The 12,376-nt window shown below is 45.7% G+C and overlaps 1 protein-coding gene across 4 annotated transcripts in view; it reads right to left on the reverse strand.

Moving 5' to 3' along the window:
- CDH23 (cadherin related 23) overlaps positions 1–12,376 on the reverse strand; it is a 533,292-nt gene that overhangs the window by 106,170 nt on the left and 414,746 nt on the right. For all 4 annotated transcript variants that reach the window (XM_065551950.1, XM_065551951.1, XM_065551952.1 and 1 more), the window contains 4 exons: positions 10,086–10,235; positions 8,478–8,606; positions 7,283–7,411; positions 5,092–5,319 (listed from right to left, as the gene is read on the reverse strand). In XM_065551950.1, coding sequence (XP_065408022.1) covers positions 5,092–5,319; positions 7,283–7,411; positions 8,478–8,606; positions 10,086–10,235 — 636 coding nt within the window. The remainder of the gene's footprint in view (positions 1–5,091; positions 5,320–7,282; positions 7,412–8,477; positions 8,607–10,085; positions 10,236–12,376) is intronic.

Consider the following 12,376-nt stretch of genomic DNA (forward strand, 5'->3'; position numbering starts at 1 on the left):
CTTCTAGCAAGGGGCATTGCATTAAGATGGCACCAGCACTGTGCCCCTCCATCCGAGTGGCAATGGAGCATAGATACTAACACCTCACTTTCCCAATGTGGGAAATGACATCAAAGAAAGAGCTTCCCTGTTGTCCCGCATGTCTCCCTAATCCTCCCATGGCAGGGGCTCGGTATTACCCCAACTCCCTTCTATGGCATGGTATCGGTTTCCCCTCCCCCTCTGCAATTCCCTCTTTCCCAGCACCACTTTCCCCTGCTGTGGGTCCCTGCTCCCCCCCAGTCCCTGTTTTCCTCTGCCCCAACTCAGGGTCCCTGATTCCATGTCCACCAACCCACCCACTTGCTACTGCCTCCTTCATCACCACCACTGCCCTTCACCTCCACCATCACCTTTGTTCCCCATCCACCTACTTCCCCCTCTCGGAGTCCCTGCTTTCCCCTCTGCCCTCAGCTCCACTTCCCCCATATCAGGTTCCTGCTTCCACCAGCACCAACTACCCCCTAACTCTCTCCAGTCCCCTCTGGGTTCCTGCATCCTTTGCCCCAACCCCTTTGGCCTTGTTGATTCCTCCTAATCCCCATTCTGCCTGCTTCCCCCTCCAGGTTCCTACTTCCCTCCCCACTCCACTCTTAGTAAGAAAGACACTATAGAAAATTAGCATTTCTGCACTTCTGAAGATATACAAGTGCAAAAAACAAACTTTCTGTAAAGAACCCTGCCAACAGTGGCTGAGCTCACACGCAGATGGGGCGAATCAGGGGATACGGCATAAAGAAATGCACAAGGACATTTTAACCATTGCTTGCACACATTCTACTTTCAGCCCATTAGCAGCATAAGCAATGAGCTGGGAAAACTGTGCAAACAAATACAGGCTGCTTCTCCACACAAATAAAAGGAGCAAGCAGATTTTAGAGAGCATGAACGCAGACATTAAGTTATTAATACCAGCGCTAAAGCACTAGATGTGATTTGATATCAAAGGTTGCTTTCAGGGCATTTTTACAAAACTAAGTTGTTACTAGGCAATTTAAGAAAGTGGAAGCATGGAATAGGATAGAAGTTTGACTCACTGAGTTCTGCACTCTGTAATTGTAAGGAAAATCCACCCAGAGAGGGGCAGCAGGGAGTTGCTTACACACACCACCATCCCCATGGGAACAAACAATGCACTTGCAAATAGAAAGGGGGCAAATGAGAAATAAAGAAGGGGAAAAATTGGCTACATGCAACAGCTCTAGCTATCCACTATGTCTTGCAGCGATGTTTACTATCCCAGTCCCAGGCCTCTACAGGTATGTCTACATTGCATTGTAAACCTGGGCTCAGACTCAGTTTTAGTCCAAACCCCCGACCATCCACACACAAATCATCTGACTCGGATCCATAAGGTGCTTTACTTTGTTGCCTGAACATGGTTACTATGTTCCACGCCAAGATTCTAAACCAGATTCACTGGAGACTTACTGCAAGTTGGCTTCTGAAATTGAAGCTACTGAAATGAAAAGTGAAGGAGTACGGCTCCACTTATTATTTTATCTCCGACTTGACCAGGAAAGGGTGTAGGGCAGGGGTGGGCAAACTTTTTGGCCCAAGGGCTACATCGGGGTTGCGAAACTGTATGGAGGGTCAGGTAGGGAAGGCTGTGCCTCCCCAAACAGCCTTGGCCCCCACATGCACCTCCACCCACTTCCCGCTCCCTGACTGCCCCCGTGAGAACCTCCGACCCATTCAACCCCGCCACCCCCGCTCTTTCTCCCCTGACCGTCCCCTCCCAGGACCCCCTACCCCTAACCGCCTCCGGGATCCCACCCCCCGTTCCCTGTCCCCTGACTGCCCCAACCCCTATCCACATTCCTGCCCCCTGACAGGCCCCCCCGGGACTCCCATGCCTATCCAACCCCTTCTGCTCCCCATCCCCTGACTGCTCCGTCCCAGCCAACCGCCCCCTGCTCCCTGTCTGCCCCCCAGGACCCTCTGCCCCTTATCCAATCCCCCTGCTCCCCACCCCTTTACCATGCCACTCAGAGAAGCAGGAGCTTGCAGCCCCACTGCCCGGCCGGAGCCAGCCACGCTGCCGCGCTGCCCGGCAGGAGCGGCGGGCCAGAGCGCTGGCAGTGCAGCAAGCTGAGGCTGCAGGGGAGGGGGACAGCAGGGGAGGGGCCGGGGGCTAGCTTCCTTGGCCGGGAGCTCAAGGGCCAGGCAGGACAGTCTTGTGGCTGGATGTGGCCTGTGGGCCGTAGTTTGCCCACCTTGGTATAGGGGTTGGGCAGAGAATGAAAACTCAAGCAGGCAGATCCTCAGCCTCACAAGAACTTTTTATTTCTATTTTTTTATGCTTTCAGAGAGGTTAAATTAAGGCCACTGCTGTCCCATGCCCTAGGGTCACCAGTCAAAATCATCATCCAATGCTAGTCAAAGAGAGGGATGGCTGCTGTGACTATTGTCCTTGGGTGTGTCCTGGGAAGCCCTTCCTGTGTGAAATAATTTGTTGTCTTACTTGTCCTTAGCACATCCCCATAGCAACACCGTTTCTGCCAGAACTGTTTTGCTACCTCCATGCACAGCATTCCTCGTTATAAATGCTTGTACCAGTGCATTCTGGGACTCCTGAAGCATCTATCCCACAGGGCCCAACATAGTCACTGTGCTTTGGCATCCAGTGCTTTAGGCATCCTGTCCCCTTTGTGAAGAAAGTGCAGATTCAGCTGAACTTAAGCTAACAACCTTTTTCAGACATTGCAACCACTTGATACAACCCTCATTAGCAATGGGTTTGATAGATAGACAGACTTGTCAAATGCCTGGGATCGAAAGCTGGTCTAAATGCAAGTCATGGTGCAAGTGTTGCAAACTCACAATGTTCATGCTTGTTGCAACATTTCCTCCAAAAGTAGAACAGGCTTCTGCACCTCCAAGAGTTTCACAAATACCTGCGAGAGATGGTATGAGATAACAGGAGATGGGGCCACAGAAAGAAAGAAGCTTGTCAGTTTTTCTCTGTGGGTTTGAAGGTGTGATCCTGAAGAATACTTGTTTACTAAAAGTGTGTAAGTGAATGAATTCAGTATAAACATCTAAAAACCAGAGTGATCAGCCAGAGGAAGAGGTACCATGTGACAGAGCCCACTCTTAAGGATCAGGTCCAGGGAAGGAAGGAAAGTGAAAATATTTATAGTAAAATAATATTTTTTTATTTCCCATTGACAAATATTAGTTTATCAATGTGTCTTAGTATGTCCATTTGATATTGTGGTCTAACAATCTGGGCTCATCTAACGTTTCTTCCACAAGGGGAAAGTATCAGATACAAGGGCGCACACACACGCATACAAATATACAACTTGGCATGCACCAATCAAAAGCTCAGGAACTGCAAATGGTAAAAGTGGCTTTGGGATTTAAAATTTGTCACTGGTAGTATATTTTCTTGATTCCCACAACCTGGCAGCCTCTCTTTTGCTAGAAACAAATGGAATTAGATTTTCTTACAAGCCATCAATGAGTACTCTTATATATGTGCTGGAAATGGACAGGTATGAGAATGACACGCAAACATTCTGCAACAATCTGGACACTGGAATGTAAAAATATGACTTGGCATGTAGAATAACCACAGCTGGTGTGTGTTAATCCTTTAGAGAGTGCCTCCTGGGTAGGAGTTATGATAGCTTGGGAAACCTAATGTATATTAATTTGCATCTGGATGATTATTATTCTGCGTGTATTTTAACCACCGTACAAGCACCTGGAGGTAGGGAAATACCCTGTATGTCTAAACTGAAATAAATAAAATAACATGGTTCTTAACTCTCTTCTGCTGTTGATTCTCACGTTGCTATAAAAATGGGACAGCAGCTGCAAACTGCTGTTGTTCCATTCTCACTGCTTATGGTGGTCTCCAAACTTGGAAACTTGCTTCCTACTACCAAGCAGAAATGAGACTGATGAACAAAATGGCATTAGGATAGTTCTGCTAATAGACCATGGCTGTCAGCTGCTGGGTTACTGATTCTGAGTTATGTGTTGCAGTCTGTGAGGCAGACAAACTATATGTTTTTTAAGAGAGTCCAATGCCCACTCCTATCCTAGTGGTTCTGCACAGTGGAGACAAGCAAGACAAAAAGCTCTGGGTAGACGGAGCCCTGCATGTCTGATAGAGCACAAACAGTGCTTGTGGAGCAGGATGACCCCTGTAGTGGCTGGCACACCGGGGACTTTGCTTGTGTTTTTAGTACTCAGAAGGAGGAGGTAAACAATTCAAGGCTTATTCGGGAACCATGCCAGAACAGATTTATAAAAGGTAAAAAGCAGCGACACCAGGGTATGCTGGGAGACTGAATGATGATGTTGCAGCTGTGTGCTGACAGTACTCAGTAGATTCGGTTTTGAAAGCTCCACATGAGGAGTAACTTACATGAGGACTCTGGCCACAAACAGAGAACTGCTGCTCTGCCTGAGATGAGCTGAGCTGAAACTCCCCACTGCAAATACAGTGCAGAAAGCATTTACCTTTGTCAAGAGGTTCATCACTGTGCTTCTCAGAAAGGACACCCAGAGGGCTTTTGGGGTCGCTGAGTCAGATGGCTCACTTGGCAGATCCTGAGCTTGAATACTAATGTCAACTCGCCCCCCCCCCCCACCCCTTCTCTAATAGTCATACATACAGGAAGCAAAAGGCTGTTGTGACTCAGGACTGCGTAGGAGGGAGACCTCATTTTGCTTCAGGTTTGAGTTCTAATATGCATATCACTACTGGTGAGGTGAATCTTTACTGAATGCTTTAACTCCCTGTTTATTGACTGGGTAAATCGCGGAAATGAAAATAACCACCATGAAGTGGGTGCGCTGTGGGCTATTAGGGGTAGCCAGCTATTAGGGAGGAGGAACTATTTACACTTAAACTTGTATTTACCCACACTGATCAATATCCACAAAATAAGCTCCTGTTTTCAGCGCTGGATACAGATATGCACCCTCTTACCCATACAGTTTCTCAGGGGTAACCTCGTGAACAAACAGCACTTCCCAATCAATTCCAAGCGCATTTCCATACACAATTGTAAGAGCCCCTCCACCAGCACTTACTGAAAGGGATGGGTTGCCCTCATCCTCCACGGTGACAACCAGCCGGTAGAACCTCTGCTGCTCACGGTCTGGAGGGGATGGGCGGGTGGCGATTTCCCCAGTGACTCGGTCCATGCGGAAGATGAGATCTTCATTCCCCTGGGTGATGTAGTAGGAAAGGACGCTGTTGAGCCCAGCGTCCCTGTCGGTTGCTCGCACCTGAGCCACAGCGGTGCCTCCACCAACATTCTGGAGATCCATGGGGGGAAAGAGAACGGAACGAAAGAAAAGTCAGCTTCCGGCACAGACTCATCTGAACAAAAAGGTTCACAGCGAAACAACTCTCAGCAGTACCCACCAACACAGTGAATGGGGTAAGACTCCTTCCAGCATTTTCATTGTAAATCTCCAGGTACCTAAGCTGTACAGCTCTATGCTAGGTGAAAACTTGACAAACAGAGAGTCAGCTTGAGGGAAATTGGACAGTGTTCTCAATATTTTCCCATGGTACCTACCAGGCCTGGAGATCAAAGCTCTCTGGGGAAGATAGAGCATGAACAGGTGAAGTACAGTTCTCCCCACACCACTCTGCCTATGTGCTTCAACCTCAACTTGCAAGGATTATCTCTAGGGCTGAAATATTAGTTCAGTTACCAGATCAATCCAGGAATGCTGCTGAGACATGCCAGCAAAGGTGATAATTACTTTACTGCCACTCGTGATTGTGGTTTTTCTAGTGTAGGAAGTGAGACCACGACCACCAGCTCATTTCACACAGACCTGAAGAGCTGTCAGATGGAAACCACATTTTGCCACTATCTGTTCAGCTGAGAGTTAAACCGCTGAGCTGGCAGGGAAAGGCTTCGTACCTTGTTACAAATCCTCAACTTTGTACGACTCTAACTAAAAAATAACTTTTAAAATGAAATTTCACATTGTGTCATTTCATAACTTGAGCCATTTACAAAACAAACCAGCCTGTAAGGACAGTGCCCAGGGGACTGCCCAGGCGCGTCCCACCAATCACACAAAATGGCTTCAGTTGGCTGGAATAGCACTGAACACATTTTGCTCTGGCCCATGCTTGCCCTGAAGCCATGTGCAGCTGAACAGATGTTGAGCCTGTTGTCAGCAATGGGTAACTCTTCTAGGGTAGCTCAAGCCAAACAAAAGGCAAAGCCAAGCAGCTGATTTCCCAGGGCCAGTGGTACAAATGATTCAGATACAAATTAAATAGAGAAGAGTGTTCGGATAAACAATTATGTTTAATTCAAAGCTATAAATTAGATACACCATGCAGCTATAACAAGGTGTCACAGGCTACACACACATTATTCGTATTTTATTTTTCATAATCACATTAGGATACTCCAGTTCTTAGGAAATAAGTTTCCTTTTTCCTGCTTGGTTGTGTTTTATTGCTTAATTACCAAACTTTCAGAGACTGTTTCCCAATAGCAATTCATATTCTGGGGAGGCAATTCTCTTTAATTACATGTGATTTTCTGGAAGTTTCATCAGCCCCCGTTAGGTCATTCAGTTTTTCCTGGCAGTTGTATGATTCCACTTAATGAGCAGGACAATGGGTTTAAAACATCCTCCAAAGAATTTTGTTCCAAATGAAGTTATCCATGTCTCTTGTTCAGAGGAATCAGGAATTGGTGTGCTGTTTTCCGGAGGAAATTGTTTGAAAACATGGTCCCTTTTGGCAGATCAGCACGGATCTCAGCATACACTGGGACAAGAGTCTGAGAGTCCGATTCCAGGCTAGGGCCAAGCTCAGAATGACACCTGAGAGGGGTGAAGAGGGCTGTGGGCCACCTTTTGCCTCCTGGATCCTATAGGTGACTAGGGACTGGACAAGTCCCTGTGGTAAGTTAGAGCCACCCCAGAGACTGCTCTATAATTTATGCTGCCCCCAACGGCTCCCTGTGGAGCTGTCCATTAGCCAAGAACAAGAAGAGTGCATTGTGCTTTCCTCCTCTGATAAGTACCTATGCTGAGGGCTGCAAGAGAGGTAGCAGAGCCATACAGCTGGCTCTATACCACTGAGGAATCCTACTGATACTGACAATATTCCCCAGTGAGAAGATCCACTGGCTTCACAGCCCCTAGGCTGGATTCCCAGGAAATCAGCATACAGCGGGTCCTGTGTGCAGGCATGTTTCATTTGGGGGGAGACTCTGTTATATAAGGCAGCAGAACTGCTTACCTCATTAACACTAACATTGTATCCAAAGGGATTCCCAATGATTGGAGGGTTATCGTTGACATCCAGGATATTAACTCTTAGGGTGTGCTCTTTTCTCCGAGGCGGGACTCCGCTGTCAGATGCCTGGATCTGCAGTGAAGCATAATGGTTACATCTGGGCAGAAGCTTTTTTTTTTTTGGTCAAATCTCATTGAAAAAAAAGACACCTATAGTGCCACAAAACCAAAAAATATTCCATAAATAGGCACTGCCCAAAGGTCAGATCCAAAATTTAAGTTTTGCATTAGAAGAAAAAGATTTAACAAAATCTAAGAGCAATAAAAACAGTGTAACCAATTAAAAAGAAACTGAATTTTTAAAATTATATGATTTTTAAGAACTCTTCTTCCATTGCTCCAACAAACCTTTGCAGCTGTCTCTGTTTAGCATAAAAAAAAAAGCACTGAAATACCATTTCTCCCCCTTTGATTCCTCTTTTACATGATAGTGCTCCTTAAAATACTTGGAGAACCACCTTGTAAGGCTATCAAATGTGTCTATATATTTTTGTTTCTAATGTACAGCCCTCTCTAGCTAGCTCCGAGCAGAGGAACCGTGGCTATCACCTGGGGAGAGGATGAGAGAACAAACACGTGACAGATGTCATTTCTTAATGCACTGTAAGGCACTCAGATATTGTGATGATATGCACATTATAAGAACCCATACAAACTAGAATAGGATGTTAACATTGCTGCTGTGGTACAATTTTGCACCTCTACCTGGAGCGCCAGCTGTTAAAATACTGAGCTGTACATAACTATATAATATTACAAACCAGCCAATTTTGTGACAATCAAAATATATGCTGTACCACCATCTATTCAGCAATGCACAGCATTGTGTCATTACACACACACACACACACAGATGTGTAATACTTTGCATAAAATAAGCAGCACATGCAGGGAAACTATCATATTTTTGGTGTGGAAAATTTTCCAATGATTTGTACAACCAGCCACAGCTGCAGCATCACTGCAGCATCACATGAATGACAGTCAGAAACTACAGGCAGTCAAACTTCACTCACTAAAGGCAACATTTGGACCATCTAGATGGGTAATGAGTTTCTGTATCTTGACTGTTTGCCTTGTCCAGTGAATGGTGCATATTGCAGAAAATGCAGCTAAGATGGTGGAAAACTCCAGGTTACCTTTAAGGTGTAGTGATCCAGCAGTTCTCTATCCAATGGCCTTCTCACAAACACCTCTCCATAGGTATTGTTGCTGGTGCGGATCTCAAAGATGTTACCTATATTTCCTGATGTCAGAGAAAAGGTCACCTGCAAGAAGGAAATAAATAATGGGAAGTGAGGAGCAGTGAGGTTAGGGAAGGGGAAAGAAAAGGGAGAGAGAAACAGTCATTACAAAGTGACTAGTTCTTATTAAACCTGGCTCCTGCTTGCCCTTGTGCTGAAAATCTAACACAACAGTCTCTCTCTCTCTCTCTCTCTCTCTCTTTCTCTCTCTGAGTATTTTGTACATGTTCTGCTGGTTTCGCGTGGGAACCTGAAAGAGTTCAGAAAAATAGCTCTTAGAAACATTAACCAAATGTCTAACGCCAATCCAGGTTCCAGTTCAGACGTTATGAGAGTTCTCAATTTGAGAACGTTCTTATTCCATGTGAATTGATTTGCTCATCTCTACTCTGTTTGAACAGATGTTCCAGGTTTCTGCATAATTGAGGCTGTCACTGAGGCATATAGACACAGGACCAAATTGATATTATTTTATAATGATAATAATAAATACTTTATTTATTTATTAGCAGTAGCACCCAGTGTGTGCTATATGCTTTCCAAACACAAAAGAAAGATGGTCACGCCTTGGAAGACCTCAGTCTCAAGAAAGGAACTCTCTGACTTCAATAGGCTTAGAATGTGGTAAATGGGAAGTAACATCTGAATTCAGCAGAGTTACTCTGGAAATACACTGCAAAGGATTAGGTTGATTAATTTTGAGTAAGAAACTCACTGGAATCTCACAGCATCTAATTAATTCTTCCAGCAGATTAAAGGAAGTAACAAAGTGGACAGAGCTTCCTGTTTTAATTTTGATAGAAATCCCCTGCTGTCCACTGTGAGGATAGAAAAAACAACATCCCCCGCCCCGACACACACATTTTCAGGCCCACTGTTGCACATGGCAGCTATCACAGCATCTTGGTTCTGAGGGGAACGCTTAATATGTCCTTCCTCTGACACCCTTCACAGTCACCAAAGCAGCCCCTACCATTAGTGTTTTTGGCACTATCCGTCCCACACTAAAGAGCAGCCCCATTGCCAAATATTATGGTGTTCGCGTTCATAAGGGTCTGAGTTCAGTACCCTGATCTTAGAGACCCAGAGCAGGGAGTAGCTGGAAAGGAGCTTGTGAAGAGGTTCTAAATAAATCTGGCTTGAGAAACACTAATGGGGTCTTGTAGGATTGCCATAAAAAGGTTTAGCTCTTTGGAAATATGGGCAAGGTGTGCAGGAAGCAGACATGCTGAGGTATAAATTAGGAACTCCATCCTCCCCCTTTCTTCATGAAGCTTGTTCCACTGTTGGGCCTGAGTCATTGTCAAAGCATGTATCTGAATTCAGGAGTTCCTATCTGTCAGTCATGTGCTCAGACCAGCAGCTCACAGTGCCTTATAGCTTGAATGGAAATATTCCCTCATAAATTGGAATAAGCAAAATCTGCCTCCTCCACCCCATCCGCTCACCCATCTTCCTTTCTGTAGGTCCCAGTATAGTTTGTAGCTGCATAAGCATTGGTACCTGCCCGTTGCTTCCTGCATCTGGGTCTCTGGCCAAGACTACCGCAATTCGCCTCCCAATGGCACTGTCCTCTGCTACGCTCACCCCAGAATCAGAGGTGATGTCAAACTGTGGGCTGTTGTCATTCTCATCCAGAACGGTGATTGTTACCTGTTGAACATGAGTGCAGAGATTAACAAGAGGCTTTATCAGGAGCATGGCTCTTGATAATTTTCCTGAAGGCAACCGTGCTGGATGGGATAGCCTTTTGGGTGAAACTGAGATATGTGTAGAGTATCTTAAAGATCATAAGCTGGCGTTCCAGTGTTGCCTTCCAATCCCATTGTATTAAATCTCACCAGATGTGCTGACAATGTCAGAAGAACCATAGATTTCAATGAAAGGCGTGGAAACCCAGGCCCTGCTGAGTGGCTGGGGACTCCCCCTTTTCACAATCTTTGGCATGCAGTTAGTGTTAAGTGCATTTGAGAGCTCCTGGAAGGGAGGGACAGACGCACTGACCGCAGGCCCTATGCAATCCTTCCTCACTTGGTGCTGCTGATGGATTTCAAGCTTGACTTACTGAGGGAGCTGGTGCAGTTCAGGGACTCACCCGAGAAGGGATTAACAACCATGAAAATATTACTGTTGTTTAGGAGTATGGACAAATGTCCGCTCCGCTAGGGGTAAGGATGGGACCCATGGCGCTCATTTTACTTTTTGAGTCCAAGGTCTCAAGTGTTGAAAGGCGGCTGCACTAACTCCTTCAAACTTATTGAAGATGTCTAATTCAAACAGGAACTAATTGAGGGAAGTCCTATGGCCTGTGTTATACTGGAGGTCAAATTAGAGGATTATGCTGGTCCCTTCTGGCCTTATAACCTATAATGCATGAATCTTCTGCATATGCACGTAAGGTAGACAAGGGAGGGGTGAAGGCTGGCGTGACAGGGGAAAGACAGTGTGGCACTTGAGGGGGTCCCCTCCACTTAGAGCTCTCAGTTTTAACTGGCTAATTAGAAATTGTATAGACCCATCCTGGCAGGGGATGCTCTGCTAGTATTGTGCAGGCCCAGGCCTTTGCTGTTAAACTCATGAGAATTCATAGGCTTTGTCTACACACAAGCGTGCACTGGTTTATTTTGATTTCATTTACACTGGGAAGGATTTGATATAGACTAAATCGACATAAGCCATTTATAAGCTGGCCTGAGTGTTCACACAGAAGTTTGCATCCGTTTAACTAAACTGCTGCAACCTGGGGAAGTTTTGGATGTGAACAAGCCCAGAGTTTCTTCCTGGGATAATGGATACATTTCTTCCCAGTTAGAGGGGATGATACCCTGGTCCACACAAGATGGAGCCACAATTCTATGGACAGATGGGTTCCATGCCTAAGCTGCAATCTGTGTACCATTCAGCTGTGTCAGGTAAACAGCAATGCAGAGAGACAGGAGGGATGGATACAGAGAAACCTAATACACAAAGCTCCATAAATAAAATCAGTTGTGATTCAGCATTCATATTTATAGATGCAGCACTAAGACGCAACAGTAGTAGCAACATCAGCAGGAAAGAGAAGTGTTAGATACAGATGTTGCTCAGCTGTGGTCAACAACTCAAAGAGGAGACAAGCGACAGCCTCTTCTGTGACTAGCCAGAGGAAATGCTGTCATCATGTTCAAAATTAAAAACTTAGACACTATATATAATGGGAGAGAAAGAGAGGAAGAACAGTTTTGTTCCTGAGGCTCTATTTATGGGTGCTAACAGTCCCCAGGTGCAGAACTAGTCAATGTGATCACGTCCTGGAGGAAACCTGTGGGTTTTTTTTGAGTTTGGGTGACTATTATTGTTATAGCTAAAAAAGAAGGCAGGAGAGGGGAAAACCCAGTCGGCTCAAGAAGAAAATCTGCAGCTGCTGAGGCAAGCTCCCACTACACAAGGGAGGGTATGTTTCTTGGAAGCTGGCTTACCTTCTTTCCAGACCCTTTAGTAAACTTAATTTACCTTCCTTGTATACCTACTTGGATGGCCACAGAGGGGCCAGATTGCTCAGCTGGTAGAAATCAGGAGAGTTCCTGGACTTCAATGCAGCTATGATGATTTATACCAGCTGAGAATCCGGCCCCAGATGTGTTTTTTAAAATACTCCAACAAAAAACCCAGGTGAAGCGAACATGAAGGCTGTATTGCTGAGTACTCATGAGTCAGGAGACAGCAAAGTCGAGGCTGCAAGGGTGGGGGAAGAGTAAAGAGGGTTCAAAGGGCCTCCCCCACCCTCTGCACAGAGGCCAGGATTGATCACAGTC

This window comes from Chrysemys picta, chromosome 7 (assembly GCF_011386835.1).
Source record: "Chrysemys picta bellii isolate R12L10 chromosome 7, ASM1138683v2, whole genome shotgun sequence".
NCBI classification, from domain to species: Eukaryota; Metazoa; Chordata; order Testudines; family Emydidae; genus Chrysemys; species Chrysemys picta.